Below are 24341 nucleotides of genomic sequence, written 5' to 3'. Positions count from 1 at the left end.
GCTATGCACAGTGAGCACCGGGGTGCCACTTGCAGTCACCTTCCTTTCAGCCCTGCCTACCTGGGATACACAAACCCTGTCTGGGACGGTGCTAACACCGCCCTCGACAGGAAACCCTTTGTCCAAGCTCCCCTTGCTGGAAGGTCCCCCAGCAGCAGGAGGTCAGACTTGTGTCTGGTGGCAGCATCCATTTTGTGATGCTGAGGCTTGAGTCAACTTTAACCGGGGTTCAAGGTTACTTCCATGTCGTGTCCCTCTAAAAGGGGGGAATGCTAACCCCGTCACCAGGACTGGCGAGGGGTTCGTATTCCCATTCGTATGACACCTTACTCGACATGTATAGGTGATGCGATGCCAAAGTTAGCAAATAACCGCAAGGATTATAATGCATTAAAAGTAGTTGGCCCGCGTCACCATGGAACGGCTATTAGGACTTGGTTCCGCAAGCCGTCGACGGGCTCAGCTCGCGCCAGAGCACCGTCCCACATGATTCCCTGCACTCTGCCTTCAGGATTGATAAGGCCTGCTATAGGAGTGACTGATAGGAATCCATGTGTCCATTTTAGGGTTTAGGTGTAGGAATACTACACCTACAGCAACGGGTGATTACACCACGTGGCCCCAGCTGTCGTGCAGCCAGTTGTGTCAGATTTGGGCGGCCATTCCAGGGGTGGCATAATACATGCTTCAGCCCCTGGTAGGCCCTGGGTACACCGATGCCCTGGATACCTGTGGTATGCTGAGACAGGGACTGACAAGGTGGCCCAGTTCCAATTAGTGGATGCACCTAATGTACATGTGTGTTAATTTCGAGAGAGAACAGCTAGGCTGTGGGTCTGATTGGCAGGCCCACAGCCGGAGAAAGTCGTAAACCAATGAAGCAAAAGCAAAAAATCTGGGTGATCATAGGATTGCAGACCCTACTCTCCTACAGTACGTAACTTACTTCTAAAACCTCAGAAACCAAGGGAGGCCAGGCTAAAGAGGTGGTTTAATAGGGAATGCAGTAAGACTCATGCTTGCCTAATGACTCAGTTAAAATGTGATCCCAGGGATAAGGCCGAAGTTAGACTTGCTAGATCTGCATACCAATGTGCATTAATAAATAGGAAAAAACAGATAAAAGAGGAAGCATGGCAGACCTTGCGGGAAGCCTCTCAGACAAAAGATAATATTGATTTCTGGAGAGCTGTAAATGCTCCCTTTTTAATGATAATGCAACAGATACAATTGAGGTAGCAATTACGGAAGAGTCATGGGTCTCCTATTTCGGGGAGCTCTATCAAGCTGAAAATGAGGAAAGCTCAGAGAGGGGGCTTAATTTACCAGGTCAAGATACTGCGCCATACCCAATTAATGTTGACTTCCTTTTGGAAGATGTGTTGGTAGCCATTGATAAGAGTGTGGCAGGAAAGGCCCCGGGCCCTGATGGAATTCCCGTCGATATTTTTAAGGCTAATACTGCCCTGTGGGCCCCGCTTTTAACAAATGTTCTAAATAGCTTTACTAAAGTAGGATTTCCTTTCTCTTGGCAGGAAGCAATTGTGGTTCCTATTTTTAGAAAAGGCGATCGAAATGAGCCGAAGTGCTATAGACCGATATCTTTATTGGATTCCCTCATGAAGATTGCCGGGAGAGTTATACTCAACAAATTGCAACTATGGGCTGTAGATAACGGTATTCTCTCCCAGTTTCAATACGGTTTTAGAGAAGGTTTGGGAACAATAGAGCAAGGTTTGAACTTAGCTCTTTTAGTAGCCAAATATGTTGAGGCCAAAAATGAAAGCTTATTTCTCACTTTCGTAGATGTAAGCTCAGCCTTTGATTGCCTCAATCACAACAAACTTTGGTCAATAATGCAGGATATGGGAGTAGACCCAAACCTCCTAATTTTTACAGGGAACTATATCGAGGGGCAGGTGCCAGGGTCCGCTTTGGGGATAATGGGGAGTGCACTTCCAAGTTTGCGATAGGGAAGGGTGTGAGACAAGGCTGCATATTAGCTCCATTCTTGTTTAATTTATATATAAACTCGGTAGCCTCTCACCTCTTGGAAGACAAGCAAGATTATCCCAAAATTGGTAATTCCTTTATCCCCATTCTTTTATATGCAGATGATGCAGTGATCATGGCACGGACACAAGTGGGCCTTCAGAGGTCACTTAAAAACTTTTCAGATTACATGGGCAACAGGGGCTTAAAGATTAATATAAGTAAGACTTTTAACATGTTGCACCAAAAAGAAGAATATCACCTGTAAAACCTTCCTATCTAATTTAAAAATTGATACGGTAAATACTTTCTCCTACTTGGGTATCAATTTTGAAAAAAAGGGTTCTTGGAATATAGCAGGTGAAACAAGAAAGCTAGCGTTCTCACGAGCAATTGGGGCAGTTAAAAATGTTGCTAATAAGGTGGGAGGTCGCCCAGTACCCGTCCTAGTGGACATTTACAAATCTAAATGCGTGAGCACGGTGTTATATGGTGCAGGGATCTGGGGGATAGCAAAAAATTACAGTATACAGCACTGTGAGAACGCCTTTCTTCGCTATCTCCTGGCAGTGCCTGGGTCTACTTCTACCTTTGTATGCCATCAAGAGCTAGGCCTACCTTATATTATGGACCTTATTAAAGTTGACCCTATTTTATTGTGGCATAAAGTTTGGTCCTCTAATGAAGCAAGTTTGAATAGGGATATAATCTTGGACTGTTTAGGTCTAGAGGGGGCTGCAAAGATTTCCTGGTTTAAGTATGTAAAAAACTTTTTGGTGGATGTGGGTCACCAGGAATATTTTGATGCACCGGATAGCATGGCAGGGATGTCAAGAAAGAAGCTCAAGGAATTATGTTTGCATCACCTTGAAGACAAACGGTGGCAGATAGAGAAACGTAAGAGCACTGTTATGGCTAACTGTTTACTCATACAAAACCAAGGTATTCAGCCATACTTGCTGCAAGAGCCCTGCTGCTATTCCCGCATGTTATTAACTCGTTTCAGGATGGATATCTTTTTTAGACTAGTTAACTTCCCGGAGATTAATTGTTGGTCTAAAGAATTAATTCCCTGCCCATGTGATCTGGTTTCCATTCAATCCTCCCTTCATTGTATTTTCTTTTGTAAATTTTACTCAGGACCTAGGAAAGGAATTTTAACTCCTGTTTTAAGAGAGTTTGGCTTGAGACAATGCAGAGTGGCACTGTTAAGATTACAAATGCTTGATGATGATTTCCTCATGTTCTCGGTGACAAAGTTTCTTAAAACCATTATTAGATTTAGGAACTCAATGAACTAAGCCTCCTATTGTAATTCTTATATTGTTATTTAAAGCTGAATTATTTCTTAATTTTGATGTATTTATCAATGGAATGTTTTAAAAGTGTGCTTTTATGGTTTTGATTTTAAAATCGAATAAAGCTATTAGAACTGAACTGAACTGAACAGGTGTAATCACACAGACATCTTGTGCAGCCATATACACACGAGTCCTTTTCTAAAATTGTATCGGCTGGGAGTAAACAGCAGAGGGTAATCAATGTGCAGTGTTAGACGCTGTATTAGGGCGAAGGCGCCATTTGATGGGTGTGGTTAATACAACCCTCGTGGGCACACATACCAGGCTGGATGCTTTTACAAACAATACGTTTGAAAGGATTTATTCACCAATAATTCCAGAAGCTTCCATTAAACCCACAGACTCGATCAAGTAAGCGCCCGAACATATCTGATAGGGATTGCTCAGAGGACAAATGCACATAGTTGCTGCTACGGCCCTTCATCCTTCGAGGTCGATATAACCAGCATTGTTGCGAATGCTGGCAGTACTACTTGTTACAAGTGTCACGAGACCGCGCTCGCAGGATGACATGGCTCTAGCGGGTGAGCACAACCGCGAGGACATGGAGGCGCTCTGGGAACAGGGGCTCGTGCACCCAACTGGTCCAAAACAGACAGACCACTGTTGTCACAAGCGTGCGCACATGTGCCTTGAGCTGGCCCACAACATTGTTCCTCGCTTCTATGCCAGTGCCTACTAGAGTTAAACATGCCTGCCAAGCTTTGTCAGACGCATGTGTTATGGGTTAAAGCAGGCCTGGCTCAAGGAATTTTTATTTGGGTGGGCCAAGGGTGCATTTGGGTGAGCCGCTGTAGGCTCAGTTTGTCGCATATATGTCTGGGCAGGCCTGCTTCAGGGCCCTCCTTTATCTCTTCTTAGTCTTACAAGGCTCAGTAAAACGCACTCTTTTCCAAGTCTCTTTCTCAATGTTATCACTCTCAAAAAGTGTTTTTTCCATGTAATGTCCCTTTGATGGGAAGAGGAGGTTTCTGAGGTGGGAGTATCAGGCAAGTGACACTTCTCGGGCTCCCTTTCTGTGAGCCTTCAGTGAGAATCCCTCTTCATTACTGCCTCCACCTGACCCCGTCCTCTGCAACGCACTCCCTTCCAGGCTTGATTATCCACTACTCCTCTCCAGTGCACCTTATCTCACAGCTGACCTTGGGCACCATTCCCATATCGGGCACCATCGGGCTCCACTTTCATTTTTCCCGGTAAAAACAGTAGTAAAATCACCTTCAAACTTAAAACATTGAGTATAGCAGTACATATAATTAGCACGCGCTTTAAAGTATGTTCTACAGTGGCCCTTATGACCCGACTGCTAATTAAATAAACAAAAACCGAAAGGCCATAACAAGGCTGGCTTCAGCGCTGATGCGAAAGTCTTTTTGGGCGCCACACCAATAACCTTTACTGCCTTGCCTTCCTGGTCAGAGCTGTGTTTGAATGCCTGACAGGTAGGACAACCTACGAGTGGGGAAATTGCTGATTTGCACATTGTTCTTCTATGAATTTTAATCTGCTGATTTGCACATCGTTTTATTCAATACTGAAGTTTTAGCTGCCATATTCTACTCGCCTTTAGTCGCGACCACATTGCAATTGACATCTGACCCTTAGCTCCAACCTCGTGACTCGGCTTCGCTCCGCGGTAAAAGCGGAAGTCATACTTGGTCGAGGCAGCGAGGTTGGCAGTCTAGTTGTTCAAGCACTGTGGCCTATATCTTTCACGCTGACGCGACCGCGCAGCGCTTGCCTTCCTGGTCAGAGCTGTGTTTGAATGCCTGACAGGTAGGGCAACCTACGAGTGGGGAAATTGCTGATGTGCACATTGTTCTTCTATGAATTTTAATCTGCTGATTTGCACATCGTTTTATTCAATACTGAAGTTTTAGCTGCCATATTCTACTCGCCTTTAGTCGCGACCACATTGCAATTGACATCTGATCCTTAGCTCCAACCTCGTGACTCGCCTTCGCTCCGCGGTAAAAGCGGAAGTCATACTTGGTCGAGGCAGCGAGGTTGGCAGTCTAGTTGTTCAAGCACTGTGGCCTATATCTTTCGCGCTGACGCGACCCGCAGCGCTTGCCTTCCTGGTCAGAGCTGTGTTTGAATGCCTGGCAGGTAGGGCAACCTACGAGTGGGGAAATTGCTGATTTGCACATTGTTCTCCTATGAATTTAAATCTGCTGATTTGCACATCGTTTTATTCAATACTGAAGTTTTAGCTGCCATATTCTACTCGCCTTTAGTCGCGCCCACATTGCAATTGACATCTGACCCTTCGCTCCAACCTCGTGACTCGCCTTCGCTCCGCGGTAAAAGCGGAAGTCATACTTGGTCGAGGCAGCGAGGTTGGCAGTCTAGTTGTTCAAGCACTGTGGCCTATATCTTTCGCGCTGATGCGACCGCGCAGCGGGCGCGCGCAGCGGGCGCGCGCAGCGGGCGTGCCGAAGGTGTGCCTAAGGCAAGCCCGTCTGCGCCCGTCCGCGCTCGGTCCGGGCTTAGGGCATGTCCCCCTGGTTCTACCACTACAGGTTCAATAAGATTCTCTAGAGAGGCTCTCCTTCGGTTAAATCCTAAGAAAGGCACCATGTGTTGTCCGAGAATACACCCTGAAACACTCTTAAAAGGAGCTCGGGCTCCTTGTGCAAGGTGTGCTGATTTTCTCCCTCTTCATTCCGTTGAAGAAGCAAATAGAAGTAAACCCGGGCTCAGTGGAAAGAAAGCTTCGCTACCCATTAAAGCTCTGCTTCTAAATGCCAGGTCAATTATCAAACATAGTGATGAATGTGCATTACTAATCGAGCAGCATTGCATTAAAATGGCCTTTATTACGGAATCTTGGTCAGACGAAGCGTCTGGCCCTGACCTGGTTAAAGCGCTGCCTCCAGGCTACCTATGCTACACATTAGATAGACTGGGCAGGAAGGGGGGAGGATTGGCAATAATCTATCATAATTCCCTAAAACCCTCCTTCTGTCCAGTACTAAACATGGCATGTGAAGCATTGGCAGTGGACGTTAATATCTCTCCCCATGATACCTTTCATGCTACTCTCCTATATCGTCCACCCGGTACAAGGGCTGCGTTCTTAGAGTCTGCAGGACGGTTCCTTGAAGAAGGACTATGTGTAAATTCTTTTACCATTCTAGGAGATTTTAACTTTCACTTGGAGGATGAGCAGGATGCAGATAATATCAAGCTTCAGGAGATTTTTGGTGGGGGGGACCTCATTCAATTAGTCTCAGTCCCCACACACAAGGCCGGCCACACTCTGGATGGTATCTTCTCCAATAATCCTCACATTAAGATCTGCACGGTACTTCCTATCTCTTGGTCGGACCATGCAGCCATACTGTTTGAGATTCCAACTACGGAGCCCCCTAAGCCAGCTAGTGTATCTCTACCCAAAGTCAATATCAGGGCTTGGAAAAATATTAACATCGAGAGCTTCGAAAACCACTTGGAGTCTACTCTGAATGTCTGGCCGCTCTCCACTGATAAAGCTGCTGTGCTGTATACTAAGTGGCTAGACTCGGCCTGTAATAAGGCGGTCCCTATCAAAGTTTGTACATCTAGGAGATCAACACCTTCTGCTCCTTGGTACAATGAGAGTCTTAAACTTAAAAAAATAGAATGTAAACATCTTGAACGTATGTGGAGAAAAGACTATCTGCCACTCTCTAAAAAAATTTACAGAGACTGCCTTCTCAGCTACAAAAAGCTGCTCATGGAAGCTAAAAAACTGTTCTATGGGGAACAGATTAATAATGCAAAATCTTCCATAAAAGAATTATTTAGTACAGTTCTAAAACTTACTACCCCAGTTTCGGCCAAATCCAATGGCGACCCGGAATTTTGTGAACTTCTGGCCTCTACCTTTCAGGATAAAGTGGACTCTATCTTTTCCTCTTTTAGTATCTTACAGGCAGAAGAGTCAATAAAAGATACCGGTGACTATCCTGCTGGTAAAGAGACACCACCTTTGATGAACCATTTTGAGAATGAGTGTCAATGACACTATAAAGCACCTGCAGATAATCAAATCCGGCTCTCCCCTAGACCCCTGTCCTGCACATATAGCCAAAATGGTATCGAATACCATTGGTGCTGCCCTTACCTCTGTTTTTAATAACATCTTTAAGTGTGCAATGTTCCCTAAAATTTGGAAAAAAGCCTCCATCCATCCCCTTCTCAAAAAGGCAAACTTGGACCCCAAAGTACCAAATAATTACAGGCCCATCTCTCGACTCCCATTACCAGCCAAGTTAATTGAAAGAGAGATGAACAGCCAGCTGAGTGAGTTCATTAAAAATAATGAACTTCTTGATTCCACTCAGTTTGGTTTCCGCACTGAACATAGTACGGAGCTCGCGCTAATCAAGTCTACGGAAGAAATGAGAGAAACATTGGACCAAGGTGGTTCGGCTATCTTGATCATGTTGGACCTGTCGGCGGCTTTCGACACGGTACACCATGAGGTGTTGATCGACCGATTAAACAGGAAAGGGGTCACTGGCAAGGCTCTCGCTCTTTTAAAATCGTTTCTCTCCGATAGACATCAAACTGTAGATATTGGTACAGACTGCTCTAAACCTTTCTCCTTGCCCTGTGGGGTTCCCCAGGGCTCGGCGCTTAGTCCCACACTTTTTAATGTGTACGTGTCTCTTTTGGCAGCTATTATCCGCTCTTTCGGCTTCCAACCTACCTCTTATGCCGACGACACCCAAATAGTGATGTCCATTCAAAAAGGCAAAGAGGATGAGGCCGGCCGGGATTGTTACAATTGTATGCAATCCATTGACAGTTGGATGACAGCCAACTGTCTGAAGCTTAATGCTGGAAAAACCTAGGTGGTCATTCTAGGCAAACCCTCAAATCTTTGGTCACCTAGTTGGTGGCCTCAATCCCCAAGTTCACTTCCAATTCCCACGGAAAAAGCAAAAAATCTGGGAGTTGTGATAGACTCCAGACTGTCCTTTGGTGATCAAATTAGCAAGGTGGTGTCATCCTGCTTTCTTATACTCAGGATTATGAGGAAAATCAAACGTTCTCTCCCTGACGACTGCCTCAGAACAGTAGTCACAGCACTGGTTATGTCCCGCCTAGACTATTGCAATGCTCTGTACATAAATATCCATAAAAGGCAGCTTAATCGATTACAGACAGTTCAAAATGCTGCTGCCAGACTTCTTCTGGGTATCCCTAAGTTTGCATCCATAAGAAGGGGACTTAGGGACCTTCATTGGCTGCCCATGCGACAGCGGATTAAATTCAAGGCCCTTTGCATTGTTTTCAAAACCCTGGTGGGATGCGGGCCAGAGTTTATGAGGAAACATCTACTCTGGTATACCCCTTCCAGGGCACTCCGTTCAATCTCAGCTAGGCAGGTACAAGTTCAACATGTCAAAACAGCCAGTTGGGGAGGCAGGAGTTTCTTTTATTGTGCCGCTAAACTGTGGAACAATCTCCCCTTGCAGCTGAAGGAGACTCCTGACCTCCTGGAGTTTAGGAGGGGTCTTAAGACCTGGCTTTTCTGCTAGTAGCTCCCTTCACTCACCATCTCACTCTCTTAACCCGTAGGCAATGCATTCCAGCGCCAGGACACCTAACGGTAACAGTGCGCTTTACAAGCCTCATTAACATAACATAACACCTTCCAATAGTGCCCCTCATCCTTCCATGCCCCCCCCCCCCCTATTGACCTCCTCCACGGATTCCCTCACTGCCTCACGCCACAAGTGCCCCTCATCTCTCCATAGCCCCTCCCCCTCATGACCTCCTCCTCGGATTCCCTCACTGCCACCCTCCACTAGTGCCCCTCATCTCCCCATAGCCCCTCCCACTACCTCCTCCTCGGATTCCCTCATTGCCACCCTCCAGCAGTGCCCCTCCTCTCTCTGTAGCCCCTTCCCCTCTTGACCTCCTCCTCAGACTCCTTCACTACCACCCTCCACCAGTGCCCCTCATCTCTCCCTAGCTCCCCCTCCACCCCATGACCTGTTCCTCGGATTCCCTCATTGTCACCCTCCAACAATGCCCTTCATCGCTCCATAGCCCCTCCCACTACCTCCTCCTCGGATTCCCTCATTGCCACCCTCCAGCAGTGCCCCTCCTCTCTCTGTAGCCCCTTCCCCTCTTGACCTCCCTCACAGGGGTCAGCTTTACTGATAAAAATGTATATCTGCCCAAACATACTCATTTTAGCAGCATTAGAATAATGGAAGACTGGGGAAGTTCTAACTATATCAAAAAACAAAAAAAGAGAAGTTCTAACTATACCACTCATGTTTGTATGCAGCTCTTTGGTGACAGTTCATTGGTCACTGTCCTATCTTAGGATTGTAACTTCTGAACTGCAGGTAGCACAAGGATCTCTGTGACAAAGGCAGAAACCCACCCAGCTTCCACATAAAATACAGTTCATCTGCATTTAAAAACTACAAACAGACAAATGATTGCTCTCCAGCGGATCATTAATCACCAGCGTTATCTGGGCATTCTGTACCGTCTTATTGTGTCCTGCATCGGCCATGATAATGATAAAAACGGATTAAATGAAGCACTCACGAAGTATGTGTCCTGCTGGGCCTGCACAGATTTAAAAAAGAAAAACAAATAGTGACACATTCTCTTACCTACTCCATTAGTGAAACTTTGTGTCACTGCCTGATGGGATAAGCAGCTGCAGGGGTCAGGAAAGGTGAATAGGAATAAACAAACTTATTTTCTCCTGCGCTGCATAGAAAAAGAAATATCCACACAGCAGGACAGTAGGCAACGGTTACCCTGTCAAAGAAAGGATTTGACCCTTTCGCCATGTGGAGATGAAGGGGTGAAAAAAAACAAAGCCTCGTTCACATGTAAATGGTCTTTTAATAATCTCTATAACTGTCTGTGTGTGTGCGCCCGGGAGGCGGTCTCGGCCCGGGCTGACACACGAGTGAAGCACTTTCAGCCCCATGGCGTTGCGCGCCTGCCTTCAAGCCCTCACTGCGAGGGCCAAGGCTCCTGTGTGGGTGGGCCTGGCCTACCCGGCCCACCCGCTAGAACCGGGCCTGGGTTAAAAAGTGAGATGGTCTTACGCTTCTGAAAACCATTCACACGAAATGATTGGCATGAGCGCAAATAAAAATACATTGAAAATAAATGGTTTTAAGGTGCTGCCAGCCTGCAAAGCGTGCAGCATTATGGTATCGACATGAGGCCACTGACGGGGTAGTTAGTGTGTAGCTGTGTGCCTCTATATCACTTGCCCATTCATTAAACTAATGATACTTTCCATGTAATGCTAGCGTTGTGGCAGCGCGACACTTAGCTACAGGGGAAGATCTAAATGGGACCAGCCAGTGCACTCGTGTTGTCTCGGGACCGTAGAGGAACACATACTCCATACTTTTCAAACAAAGTGCACCGAGCGAAATAAAATAGCCAAAAAAGGGAAGCGAGGCGCATGTAAACACTCATCCATACACTAGTGCGTACTCCTCGTGCACATTCACGTCTGCAAGCGCCCCACCCCCAGAAGGACCAAACATACCCTGATCGAAACAAATCATCTTCCGTAGCATTTGCTTATGCGGATCCCGAGACAATGACTGGATGGTTTCTGGTCACTCGGGAGTGGTGCGCCCAGTTCACTAAAGCGAAACTAAAACACGGCAGCAGCATGATGGCCGCCATTACGCAGCCAGAAGAGAGCAGGAATGCTATTCATTCCTGTTCATGTTCCGCACTGGTAGCCGGCTAGCAGCCTGGGCTTGTTCTGCAGACATACGCAATAGACGTAAAACCTTACACAAATATAGAGGTGAAGAAGTGACTCCGCTGCCAAGGTACAGCAGCTAATAAAAAGCCTACCTATGTTTGTATATAGTGAAGCATTTTTTATGACGCTGTGGACAATATGAGGCTGGCGAACCAGCTAAAGCTGTCTCTATGCCAGACCAAAAATGGGTCTAAAATAATGTCATTTCTCTGCGATGGATCTAGTGAAGATTCAAAATGTGTTGAGTTTACGCTCAGTATATTGCACACTGGGTTTTAAGTGGGCCGGGTCTTGCCAGCAGTTCTAAAAGACAGGTGCTGAAACGGGTCCCTATTAGGCTCTCCATTATCGCCCTCACCATCAGGGTGAAAAATACATTCTGGTTACATAAAGAAAATGCATGGATATGCTATATTGATCTGCACATCATTAAATGTACGTATATCGTAGAATTTCAATTGTAATAATCTGAACAATAGTATTGGGTGCAAATACAGTGCTGAATACTTAACCATCAAAAGTATTAAAATATTCTTTGTCACTACAATCTAGTCCAAAAATGTTCTGAATCAATCTAATAGGCAGAGCAGCCCACCAGAATAAAGTCATACAATACGTAATCCTGATTCATATAGCGATATTCCACTTGATAAGACTGTGTCCATTTAACTGTGTCCAATAAGTTGAAGAGAATAGGGAGATAACCTGTTGGAATACAGCACAGTCGACAGTGAGGACGTAATATGGTCCCTGACATTGTAAACAATTTGGAACTTTAAAGCCCAGACCGATGGTGTTTGGATTCATTATTACGCATTTGATAGCCTATATTGGAATTTGTGAGACAGGATCACAATGAAGACAGTTTTTTTCTTCGTGAGGAATACTATATACATGAAAGAAAAATTGACTTTGGAGCCTTGAAAAAGCCCTGCGGGCGAAACGCGCGTCGGCTGTTACGTGATTTTGGAATAAAAACTCAATCATTGACATCTCGACATGGAATTGGATCATTATTTGTACATTTTCTGTGTTATTTGACACAGTTAAATGGACACAATCTTATCAAGTGGAATTTCGCTATATGAATCAGGATTACGTATTGTATGACTTTATTCTGGTGTGCTGATGTGCCTATTAGTTTGAAAAATACACTCTGCAGCTGTACCACTCTTCACTGCCTTTGATGCAACTTCAAAGAAACTTGTTATAGTTCTTTCAGTCTCGTCATTTTAGAACTGAATCATTTTAAAATACAAAGGAAGCCATTGTTGTTGCTTATTTACCTTATGCAGCTAACAACCATTGACAAAGCCAATAGTTCAGGCTTGTTGTATGAGGTGATGTTACTTGTTGTATTGACATTCCTACAAAACACAGATAAACCAGCATATCCTTTGCAGATAAAGAGCTGGAGATCAAAATTATTGTCAGAGCCCTGTGTATCTTTATGCAGCCTGTAAAGTAATAGCCAAGCGTATCTTTGTCTTATCTAATATCTTTTTCCCCTAGATGAACTGTTGACTGCGGTTCAAGGTCAGCCTGGCCTACAGAACAATCAGCCAGTGTCCAACAGGCTGGCCATTGAAAATGACAATGCCTTTTATTTATATTTTAGAAACCAAAACATAAATAAAAGGCATTGTCAGTTACCATGCCAATCTAGTGGCACAGCACCCAGGATAATGAGCTGCATGGCTAAACACTTATAAGGTCCAAAAGGCGAGACCTATTGGCTATGCCAATGCTTGTCTTCATCCTGTTGCCCTCTTTTCTCCCCTTCTCTCACCCTTCTCTTTCACCCTTCTCTTTCACCCTCCCCTTTCCATATTTTTTGTTTTTCAGTCCCAGAACACTAATGGGATGTAAGACTGCCCCAGCACCAGAGGCGGAGGGGAAGAAGCTAGGCCGTGCTAGCTGGTGTTGCCAGGCTTGCACGTTTGAAAACGAGGGTACTGCTGTATTGTGCGTAGTGTGTGAGAGGCTACGCTTGGCAGGGAAGCCGCGCTTAACGGTGCCGCAACCACAGCCTCTGGAGTCCAGTCTATTGGTGACTGCAGACAAAGAGGTGAGAGAGTTGTGGTGAATCTTTGCTTGTGCTGTAGTACCTGCTGGTTTTTTAGATCTGCACCTGTCTGTTTGTTCTATAACCCTTTATTCCTGACCTGCAGATGTATGGCTGGGACTGTGAACACTTCACTTTCTGGAACACTACGCCAAGTAGTGTTTGTGAACTGTGTGACAACAACCAGACACCCGCTTTGCCCACCATAGCTCAACGAGAAGAGGAGCTGAAGATCGGCAACCAGCCTGGTCATGCAGATGTAGTGAGTGGGAAGCAGGAGTTCAGTGGACAGCAGAAGCTCCGAGATGACGGTGCCAAACTCATCAACATGATTCGGGTAAGAATAGGATGTACATGCTCCAATCTCAAGAAAAACCAGCATGGAAATACACTGTGCGCAAAAGGTCCTAGCTTGTATGGCCATTGTACCCAAAGCAGTATCTGTGCTGCTTGAAGCTGCAAGACGTATCTCAAGTGAGATGCAGTGCTGTTCATAGATCTTTGTGCTTTGAGTGATTCCTCTGCTGTGTGAGGACATGAAAGAATCTCCAAGTCTCTTTAACGTGAAAGCTCCCTCTCTTGCCCAAGATTAACTGTATTTGAAACCTGAAAGATTTGTCTGATGTCTAGTGTCTAAACGTTTAAGGCCTCTGTGGTCTGACATTGAAGAGAAGTTATTTCATCTTGTGCCCTATACGTAGCCTGAGGGCTAGCTCTGCTGTTTGTGGCGTCAGCATTTCAAATCTTTTGAACGCGAGAAGAGGTATATCCACTCTCTGTGATATGTCAGTGGTATTGTAGGCTGTCCTCTTGTCAGTGTTTATTTTTTGTGGCTTTCAGTAGTGTTTTCTCTTTGTTTTCCAAACCTTTTAAAATGCATGCTTATCACTGTTTATTCAGGCACTTAACCCCCAACATAGATAAAATTGGTGTTTTTCCAGTGTTTGCAAAGCCTATATATATATATTTTTTTTACCCATTCTGTGTCCTGGGGTGTAGGAAGTTGGCTCCTTATGTGATCTACCGATGTTTTGATGTACTGTGTAAAGAATCCAGGGTTTCCTAATGAGTGGACAGGAACTTGCTGTGCTATCCCGAAGTGCTCCATTAGGGGGGGTAGTGTGGTCGAGTAGCCTTAAGCTTAACGCAGAGGAGTGCAACACATTTGCAAATAAACACAATGATCAATAAATGACACACACGACTCATAAAGGAGATCCCCACCAATTTATAAAAATAGCAAGTATCTTTATACATGTTTAGACATCAGAATAAAATCGTTCGGGTAAGCACGTTTTTAAATATGAATTCTTTTCAGTTTAAAAAGTGGACACTGCAATTTCGGAGTTCTGCAATGTTATTCTATCGAAGGAAGAACAAGTTCTGCAAACAGGTATAGCACAGCGACTTTGTAGACCAGTCTCCAGGAGTTAAGGTGAGTAGTGGGCAAGGTCCAAGGCAACACAAACAGTATACCACCAACGGTAGTGGGTTGGCCGGGTGCAGGGTGTAAAACAGCATCGGGAGCCCAATGTATTTCAATGGAGATCGGTCACTGCGGAAAGAGGCTGCAGGCTCTGGTCAGGAGGCCAGTCTGACTAAACCACCAAGTTGGCTCGGCCATGCGATGCTCGGGGATACCTTTGGTCTTCTTCTCCAAGACTCCGGGGCGACGGATGCAGGGGTGTCCTAAGGTGTCGGGTTTTTCTTTACCAGAGCAGTCGCAGTTGAGGGGGCCTGCGTACAGAGACTGCAGGCAACGCCAGGAAGTCCAGTGCCGGTGAAACTGCGATGTACTCCATTACTGAAGGGCTGGGCGACCTTATTGTCACTGATGGCCCACTTCAACTCTAGCTGCAGGAGTTTGGTGCATTGGTGACTTCTGGTGTCAGATTTTGGTGGTTCCAGAGGCCTCAGAGTCTTTCTTTTAGTTTCTTCAGAACAGGTCCGCTCTTCACAGGAGGTCTTGAGTCTTTTTCAGAGGCAGGCAGGCCACCCAGGTTTTTGGAGTCAACAGCTTCAGGAAGAGTCGACTTTGGCACAGTTTTCAACAAGTGATGCAGACAGACCGGCCAGGTTGGTACAAGGTCAGCTGCTTCTTCTCTTTACTTGTGTGACTCTTAGGTGTCCGCTCTCTTCATAAGTCATCAGGATCTGCCTCTTTGCTGCCAGGGACTCACGTAAATACTGAATTTAGGGGCGTTAGGGGAGTGTAGGGTAGTAGCCAATGGGTCACTGACTCATGACGTCACTACGCCCCCTATATGACCACTTCATGTTGGAAGTGGGCATAACACTGTCCCAGAATTCCTAAGTATGCCATCACAAAGATGGCTACTTCAGAAAAATCATGTCCGCCTAATAGTAGCCCACCTTAGGGGTGGTACTAGCCTGGAGGTGGCACGCCTACTTGACTAGCTTATTTTCCTGCCTGTCCTGGTGCCAGAGGGGCTCAGGAAAAGGGGAGGGTGGCTTCCTCTCCTTTGGGGGAAGCCAGTTTCACAATCCAAAGGAGGCAGCTTCTTTGAGGCTCACTGGCCCAAGGAGGCTAAACAGAAGGTCATTCTGTGGGAAGGGGTGTTACACCATCTTCCTGGACAGGCTTTTGTTTTGGATCTCCTAAGAGTAAAGGCTCTCACCCCTAGGAGGTCAGAACAGCATCTCTGATGGCAGGCTGGCTGAAACCAGTCAGCAAGCATACCAGAAGTTGGTCGGTTTTCAGGGAGCACCTCTAAGGTGCCGTCTGGGTGCATGTATTGGGAAATACAACACTGGCTTCAGTATGAGTTTACCAATATGAGATGTTTGATACCAAACATCCCTATTTCCAGTGAAGCCATCATATAGCTGGCTAACTACTTTTCACCAGTGTCCAGCACATTTTTAAAAAGGGCTTTCCTGGACACTTGTACTGGCACTTGTACTCCCACGGAGCTGCACCTCACTACTGGTATCCTTCCAATTTGGTGCTTATATATCTGAAAGTAACACGTTAGTTAGATTCCTCACCTTAGAATATCCCCAGGCGTCAGGCTGGATCCGGAAAGATTTTTGTAGCAATACCCCTTGCGCGTCGCTAGGCGTTGTCTGCGGCTCCGCGTCCGTCGTCGGCATCGTGATCGCCGGGATCACGTCGTCGGAGTACTTAGACGCCGCCTTCGCGCGCTGACGTCAGTTCTTCTCTTTTTTCGCGCCAGTAAGCACCGATCCGGGAAGAGCTTACCCCTAGTCCCTTTTTGGGCCCACAACCTTCCGGCCGGCCGCTAGCGATGGTAGGAACATACGACATACATTTATGGAACACGTGGTATTACGGATGAGCATTTCTCAGTAGGTAACAATGTCAAAGGCCACATCGTCCAGACCCCATTATGCGGTTTCATTTTAAATTAAGAACAACAAAAATTAAAACCACACCCACAAGGCAACCCACAATCGAAAATAGCAGCACGTGCTCCCCTAGAGGGGGGGTCCCAACTGTACACAGAAGTATAAAGAGGGGGAAGAGAACAGAGCGAGGACTGGGGGAACCCAATGCCTGGCAGCGGGGGAATGAGTCGGCTAAGGGGACGGGGCTGGCGAGGCAGCAGGCAGCAGCGGTGGTGCACAGATACCCCCTCGGTAGGCGTTCCAGGGGCCCCATACTTTCACCCATGTCCCAGGCTTACCCCTCGCCACATACACCACCTTTTCTCGAAACATGCACCAGTCCATGTGTTCTTTCCAGGCCGAGACCGTCGGGGGCCTCTGGGACCCCCACAGTTGAGCAATATCACGCTTGGCTATCATGTATCCCAGAGTCACCCACCACGTCTGCGGCGCCGAGTAATCAGTCGGTTCCCACATATTCAACAGGCATCTTCTCGCTTCAGGCAACAGCGCCACATGTGTAACCAGTCGCAGCACCTCATGTACACCACGCCAGAACCCTTCCACTTCCGGGCACTCCCACAAAATATGCAGAAAGGTCCCCAAAGCACCACACCCACGCTTACACAACCCATCTCCAGCATAGCCCATACGCAGAAGCTTTGGCCCCGTCATGTAGACCCGGTGGAGTATCTTGAGCTGGATGAAGCGAAGGCGAGCCGGTATGGCCACCTCCTTCGGGGAGGCCACCGCGGAGGTCCAGTCCTCGTCGTCCAACTCCAGCCCGTCGGCAACCCAAGCCGCACGAAGGGCAGTCAGCAGGCCCGAGCGGTCGTTTATCAGCTTTTTGTAGATCAGTGAGATCGTGCTGTCCGGGACGTGTCCATCCAGCACTCTATCCTCCAGGGGGGAATATTCTGGGATGGAGGCAACGTCCGAGAAGACGGAGCCCAGCGCATGACGGACCTGCAAATACCGAAAGTATTCACTGCCCTGCAACTGAAATTCCCTCTGCAACATATCGAACGTTTTAAATCCTCCCCTCGTCCAGAGATCCCCCACTGTACTGATACCTATTATGTCCCACTTCTCAAAGCCCTTAGAGGTCCACAGGGAGCCTAACCGCTCAGACGCGTATAGTGGTGACGCCCGGGTCAAGCGGTCCTTCCACCCCATAGCTGCATTGGCCGCGTGCCAGACTTGCACCATGACACGCGTGGGGCCCGTCAGACGAGCATCGGGCGCGCCAGAGTAGAGCGCTCGATTGTAGTCGCCACCTGGCAGGAGCATCTTGTCCATTTCAAATGCCGGGTTTAAGGCGGGCCCGTATAGGCCATGGTTAATGGCAGCGAGCTGGGAGGCCCAATAGTACCGTTTAATATCCGGGAGGGCAATCCCCCCGTCAAACCATGGGAGCGTCAGCTTCGCCAGGGCAATGCGCGGCCTCCCGTCCCAGAACAGGCGGCGTTGCAGACTCTCCACCTCACGGAAGTAGCGCGCCGGGACTAAGTCCATAGTGTTCTGCAAAGCGTACAGGAAACGCGGCAGAGACATCATCTTGAACAATGCCGCCCGGCCGAGCGGCGAAAGCGGCAGGCGCCGCCAGCGTGCGACATCTACCCGCAGACGCTGGAGGGGGGGAAGCAGATTACGTTCATACCGGGCCTCCGGGTCCAGAGTAATGAAGACACCCAGGTACCGAAATCCCTGCGGGGCGATCTGAATCGGACAGCCCCGCGGGAGAATAGGAGCCTCCCCAGAGAGAACATACACACACGATTTAGCCCAGTTGATGACGAGACCGGAGTTACGACCAAACGATTGTAAAACATCAACTAGCACTATAAGTGATTTACGTGGGGAGGCTAGGTACAGAAGGATGTCATCAGCGTATAGGGATACGCGGTCCTCATACTCGGGGGTCCAACGGAGACCACGGATGGAAGGCTCCCACCGCAGCCACTCCGCCAGGGGCTCCAAGGCAAGCGCAAAAAGAAGGGGCGACAAGGGACAGCCCTGTCGCGTGCCCCGGCCCAGCTCAAATGGGGCCGATACTCTTCCGTTCACGACCACCTGCGCCAAGGGGCCCGCATACAACAATTTGACCCAACTGATGAATCCTGGGCCAAATCCGAACTTCGCAAGCATCGCCCAGATGTATGGCCACTCAAGCGTGTCAAACGCCATGGTGGCGTCTAAGGACGCCAAAATGGCCGGTTCCCGTATAAATGGGACGCGCGCGAGCACCCCATGCAAACGCCGCAGGTTAAGGGCTGTGTTGCGATGGGGAATAAAGCCAGACTGGTCCTGATGAACCAGATCTCCCACCACACCGACCAGCCGATTGGCGAGTACCTTGGCGAGAATTTTGGGCTCCGCATTCAGTAGTGAGATAGGCCGATAAGAAGTAACCCGATCCCGAGGTCTCCCCTCCTTGTGAATCACCACGATTGTAGCCAGACGCTGGTCAAGCGGGAGGGAGCCCAGCGAGTGGGCCGCGAGGAACATTGCGCGGAGGTGAGGCGCCAATGTATCCGGTCGCAGCTTATACAACTTGATAGGGATACCATTCGGGCCCATGGCCTTGCCAGAAGCGACCGAGCGTATGGCGAGGGCGATTTCATCGGAGGTGGGAGCGGCGTCCATCGACACCCTGTCCTCCCCGGAAAGGGAAGGCAGCGCGATATCCCTAAGCAGGGCACGGGAATCCTCTTCCGAGCAAGAAGAGACCGGGGAATACACCTCGCGGAAATAATCCGCGAAACAGGAGACAATTTCTTCTGGCTCAGTTACACACACACCATTCGTTTTCTCAATCAGCGGGACCACACGATTCGCTCTCTCCTTTTTATCCAACCACGCTATCAGTTTACCAGCCTTATCACCCACATCATACAGTCGCCCCTGTTGCTCTCTACTAAGGCCCCTGGCCGCCTCCGTAACGAGGGCCCTATAAGCCGCTTGTTTGAGCTGGAGGACATGTAGTGCAGCATCCGTCACCCCGTCTTCTAGATTACCCTCCAGCTCAGCTATTTCAGCCTCCACCCGGGTCACCTCCTCCCGCTCGCGCCTCCGGGCGTGGGAAATAAGGGATAGGGCCTCCCCTCTAAGTACTGTTTTGAAGGCCTCCCACAGGGAGATAGCTGAAGGCACTGACCCCACATTCTCATCAAAATAGCGCTGGAGGGATTTAATCAAATCAGCGCGAATGGTGGGGTCACACAGGTACCAGGAATTGATTGGGACCACCCTGCTCTCACCCCTCGGAAAGACATCGAAATGCAGCAGAAGCGGGGAGTGGTCCGAGATACCCCGTGCCAAATGGCGCACCTCCCCCACCCTCCCGACACAGGCCGCCGGGACAAGGACATAATCAAGCCGTGAGAGACTACCATGGGCCCCCGAGTGGAAAGTGTATTGCAGCTGCTTGGGATGTTTTAAGCGCCAGCAGTCCACCAATCCCAGTGTGTCCAAGAGGCCGGATAGCCACGCCTGTGCCCGGGGGAGGTCCCTTGGGGGGTGACGATCCACAGTCCCAGAAACCACCGCGTTGAAATCCCCCCCCCACCACCAGAAGCTCCCCCGGAAGGCCAAGGAGGAGGCGCCCCAGGTCTGCAAAGGTGGTCGACTGCAACCCCGGTGGGACGTACACTGACACAAAAACAACCACTTTGCCCTCCATTCTCCCCACCAAGACAGTGTAACGTCCCCTGTCGTCGTGGAGCACCTCATCAATTTCTAACGGGAGCGAGTTCTTTACCATGATACCCACACCCCTCGAGCCTGACGTGAAGCCCGAGTGGGCCACGAGGCGGTAGCCACGCCGATTCATGGCGCAAAAGGAATTACCAATAAGGTGTGTCTCCTGCAGGAAAACTACATCGGGCGAGAGTCGCTTCAGATACTGTAGGACCACACCTCGTTTGATCCTGTCCCCCAGACCATTAACGTTCCACGACAACAAGGTTAATTCCCTACCCCCCATCATACACAGAAACCCTCATTCGTCCCCCCGAGAGCACAGTAGAACCAACACAAAAAAAGGGTTGCCTTGTGATAATAACGAACAACACCCCATCCCTGCCCACCCACCCTAACAGAACTCCCCCCTCCCTGCACGAGCCCAGACAGCCCCCCCAACGTGCAGTGTGCCTGTCGCCCCATAGATAGTTAAACTAACTAAACCCCCAGAGGAGGAGGGAGAACCCCCAAGAGACCCCACACAACCTCCATAGGAGGGGAACTTAAGCAATCCGACGTATGGTCAAAAGTGGCATCATGTTTGTCCCGAGCGAGGCCTAATATTAGTCCCTCAGTCTTGATCCGGCGAGCCCTCTCCCCCGGCCGCTCCCCCCCCGCCACCCCGATCCCGAGACAGAGTATCCAGCCAGTCCCCGGCCGCTTCGGGACGATCAAAAAAGTGTGTGCGACCATCCACCTCCACTCGCAGCTTAGCTGGGAAAAGCATGGCGTATTTGAGATTTAGGTCCCGAAGACGACGCTTGACACCAAGGAAGCTCAGTCTCTGCTTCTGAACCGCAGGGGTGAAATCAGGATAGAAATTAATGTCCATATTGTCAAGTCTAATCGGTCCCTGTAGTCTGGAGGATTGGAGGATAGCGTCTCTGTCCCGAAAATTAAAAATCCGGGCAATGAGAGGTCTCGGAGCGGCTCCGACCTTAGGCCTTCCCCCGGGAACCCTGTGGGCCCTCTCTACAGCAAAGAATTTACTCAGCCCCCGTGGCTGGAGATGGGTAACAATCAGGTCCTCCACGAAAAGGTCCGCCGCCGCCTCCTCACGTCCCTCAGGCACCTCTATGATACGGATGTTGTTCCTCCGGGCCCGACTCTCGGAGTCCTCCAGGCGGCGATCCATCAGCGCACTCGCCCGAGCAAGCCGGCGCACCTCCGTTTGTAGGGCCGCCACATCTGTCGTAAGGCCCGATGCGGTGTGTGCCAAAGAATCGACTCGGTCGTTGGTCTTGGAGAGATCGGCCCTTACCAGGCCAACATCCACGAGGACCGAGTCTATCTTCTGCGCCAGCGTATCAAAACGCTGGCCCACAGAGGCCTTCATCTCGGCGATGGCGCCCATGACATCCCGCAGAGTCAGGTCCGTGGGCAGATCGGGGGCATCAGTAGGGCCCTCAGGGGACCTGCGTGGCACCTCGGGAGATCCCTTCTGGAGGGTATAGCGATCCATGCTGTTGGACTGATGGGCTGCGCCACGCCGGGTCGATTTTACCTTTGCTCGATCACCATCTTGTTTCGTGGCCATGGTCCCAGTCTCCCGGTCGCACCAGCCACGTCGTGAAGGGCGGGCAAGCCGGTCCACGGGCTCCGGGGGGGTGCCACCCCAGATCCGCGGGGCGGATCACAGCCGGCGGGCAGGCAGGGTCCCCCGGCGAGGCCACACCAACACACAAAGCCCCGCGACCCAACCTCGCATAGACAGCAAGGAGGGTGCGAAAGCGAAAGTGAAAGTGCGGGTTACGCGAGCCACCAAGCCCAGCCCGCCGCTGTTGTTCACTTCGTCACTGGATCGCCCCACAACGCAAATCCGGGGTTCGGCTAGGAGAAGGCCGCAAACCTCAATCGGTGCTAAAGTCGGTGTCCGAGGTCCGATTTGGAAGCGGAAAACGGGCGCCACCTCAGCTCAGGCTCACCAACACAGTCCCCTCATCTGGGACAGGATATGCTCAGGATAGTCATAGGAGGTCGCGGAGGTCCTCGGGAGCCTCGCACCTACGCGGCCATCTTGGTTGCGCGCTAGGCTCCTCCCCCCCCTAGTCACTTTTTGACTAACTTTTTTGACTCTTTTTGGTCGACTCGACTGTTGGTGCCAGTAGGATGCCTGGGTTTAAAGCCTGTGACGTCTGTCATCGACTGATGTCAGTGACGGATCACCATCGCTGGTGCCTTTACTGCCTGGGGGCCGACCACGACGCGGAGTCGTGCCTCGATTGTCAGGCCTTGACCTCGAAGGCTAGGCGGGAGCGGTCCCGCAAGCTTCTCGAGCTTCGCCACTCAGCTCCGCGCCGCTCTAGGTCCCGGTCCAGGAGGAGGTCCAAGGACCGGTCGCGGAGCCGCAGTCACCATCATCGCTCGTCGGGCTCTTCGGGTAAGTCGAAGCGCTCCAAGAAGTCCAAGAGGCGACACCGCTCTTCGGACTCCCCTCGTCGGTCGTGCGACTCGGCCGAGGGTCAAGGTGGTCCCACCCCCGCGGCTCCGTCGGAGACGCGTCCGTCCCCATACCCACTGGTCCCTGGGACTGACGCGACTCCGGCGGAGGTCAGTGCCTTCCTCTCGGCCATGAGAGGCCTGGCTCCGCCGTCGACGCCTGCCGGCGCGCCTTCGGGCCCCGCAGGCTCGACTGGGTGACCTCGCGTGCCGGCGGCTCCGGCGCCGTCGACGGCTCCGGCCCCGACGCCGCAGGTCCCCGAGGGATCCAGCCCTGGATCTCTGCCGGCGCCGGTTGACCGCATAACGCCTCCTCCGCCGGTGCCGACACAGGTTCCACCTCCGGCGCCGTCCCCGGACGACGCCATTCCCCGGTTTAGCCCCGTTCCGGGCCCGATGCCGGCGCGGCGCCGCTCGACGCCCCAGCTGGCGCCGATGGATGAGCAAGCCATCTACCGCCCGGCTCCGATTATTCCTCCTGTTTATCAGGACTCGGATGACGGGGGCGACTGGGAGGAATCTGAGGATCCTCTGGCCAGACAGGCCCAGCTTTCCCAGGACTGGGCAGACGAACTGGGGGATGCCAGTGGTCTGGACACCTCTCCGGACGCTGGTTTCATCTCTCCTCCGACTGTGACCTCGGAGGAGGGTGCAGCTTTTTCAGTGGTGCTGCGCAAGGCGGCGAAGCCCTTGGGCTAGAGTTGCCTGCTGTGGCCGTGAGGACTAACGTCCTCACAGAAGTGCTTCAACCGACAGCAAGCTCCACTGAGCCTCTGCTGCGGTTCAATGAGGCCCTCGTCGACGTTCTCCAGGGCACTTGGTCCAAGTCCTCCACAGTCCCTCCTGTGTATCGGAACGTGGCCCGGCGCCACCGCTCTGCTCCGGGCGACCCCAGTTTCCTGTCCTAACACCCCACCCCGAGAGTCTTGTTATCCAGGCCTCAACTTCCCAGTCCTCCTTCCCGTCCGCTCCTCCGGATAGGGAATCCAAGAGGTTGGAACAGTTGGGGAAGAAACTGTTCTCTTCCCTAAGTTTGGAGCTGCGGTCTTTGAACACCGCTTGCCTCTTGGACCGTTACTCCCACTCTCTGTGGGATACGGTGGAGGACGTGCTGCCCCAGTGTCCGGTGGAGGTCCGGTCACGACTCGCTCAAGCACTTGCTGACGGGCGAGATGCAGCACGGTATGCTATTCGGTGTGGACAGGACACCACGGACTCGCTGGGTAGGGCGATTTCCACCACGGTGGCGCTCCGGCGCCACGCCTTGCTGCGGTCCACGTCTTTCTCGGGGGACGTCCAGAGTTCTCTCATGGACATGCCCTTTGATCGCACTCGCCTTTTTGGTGAGAAGGCGGATAGTGCGCTGGCTCGTTTCAAGGACTCCCGGGCTACGGCCAAGTCCTTGGGTCTCTCGGCCCCACGGCCGCAAACTTCCGCCCCTTTCGTGGCCAAGCAAAGGGCGCCTCCTCACGTCCGCCTAGCCACCGGCCGCAAAACCAACCTGCACGCGGACGTGGCTTCCGCCGAGGCGGTATTGGAGGACAACGTGCCGGTCAGTCCACATCCACCCCGGCAGCATCCGCCTCAAAGCCCTCCTAGTCCGAGCTTTCAGGCCCAT

The 24341-nt window shown here is 50.4% G+C and overlaps 1 protein-coding gene across 1 annotated transcript in view; it reads left to right on the top strand.

Moving 5' to 3' along the window:
- LOC146862959 (uncharacterized) overlaps window positions 1-24341 on the top strand; it is a 274450-nt gene that overhangs the window by 141708 nt on the left and 108401 nt on the right. The window contains exons 8-9 of the mRNA XM_085642331.1: window positions 12955-13177; window positions 13281-13511. Coding sequence (XP_085498457.1) covers window positions 12955-13177; window positions 13281-13511 — 454 coding nt within the window. The remainder of the gene's footprint in view (window positions 1-12954; window positions 13178-13280; window positions 13512-24341) is intronic.

This window comes from Triturus cristatus, chromosome 2_2 (assembly GCF_964204655.1).
Source record: "Triturus cristatus chromosome 2_2, aTriCri1.1, whole genome shotgun sequence".
NCBI lineage: Eukaryota > Metazoa > Chordata > Amphibia > Caudata > Salamandridae > Triturus > Triturus cristatus.
The sequence above is the reverse complement of the archived record's forward strand: the minus strand, read 5'-3'. Positions and strand labels throughout refer to the sequence as shown.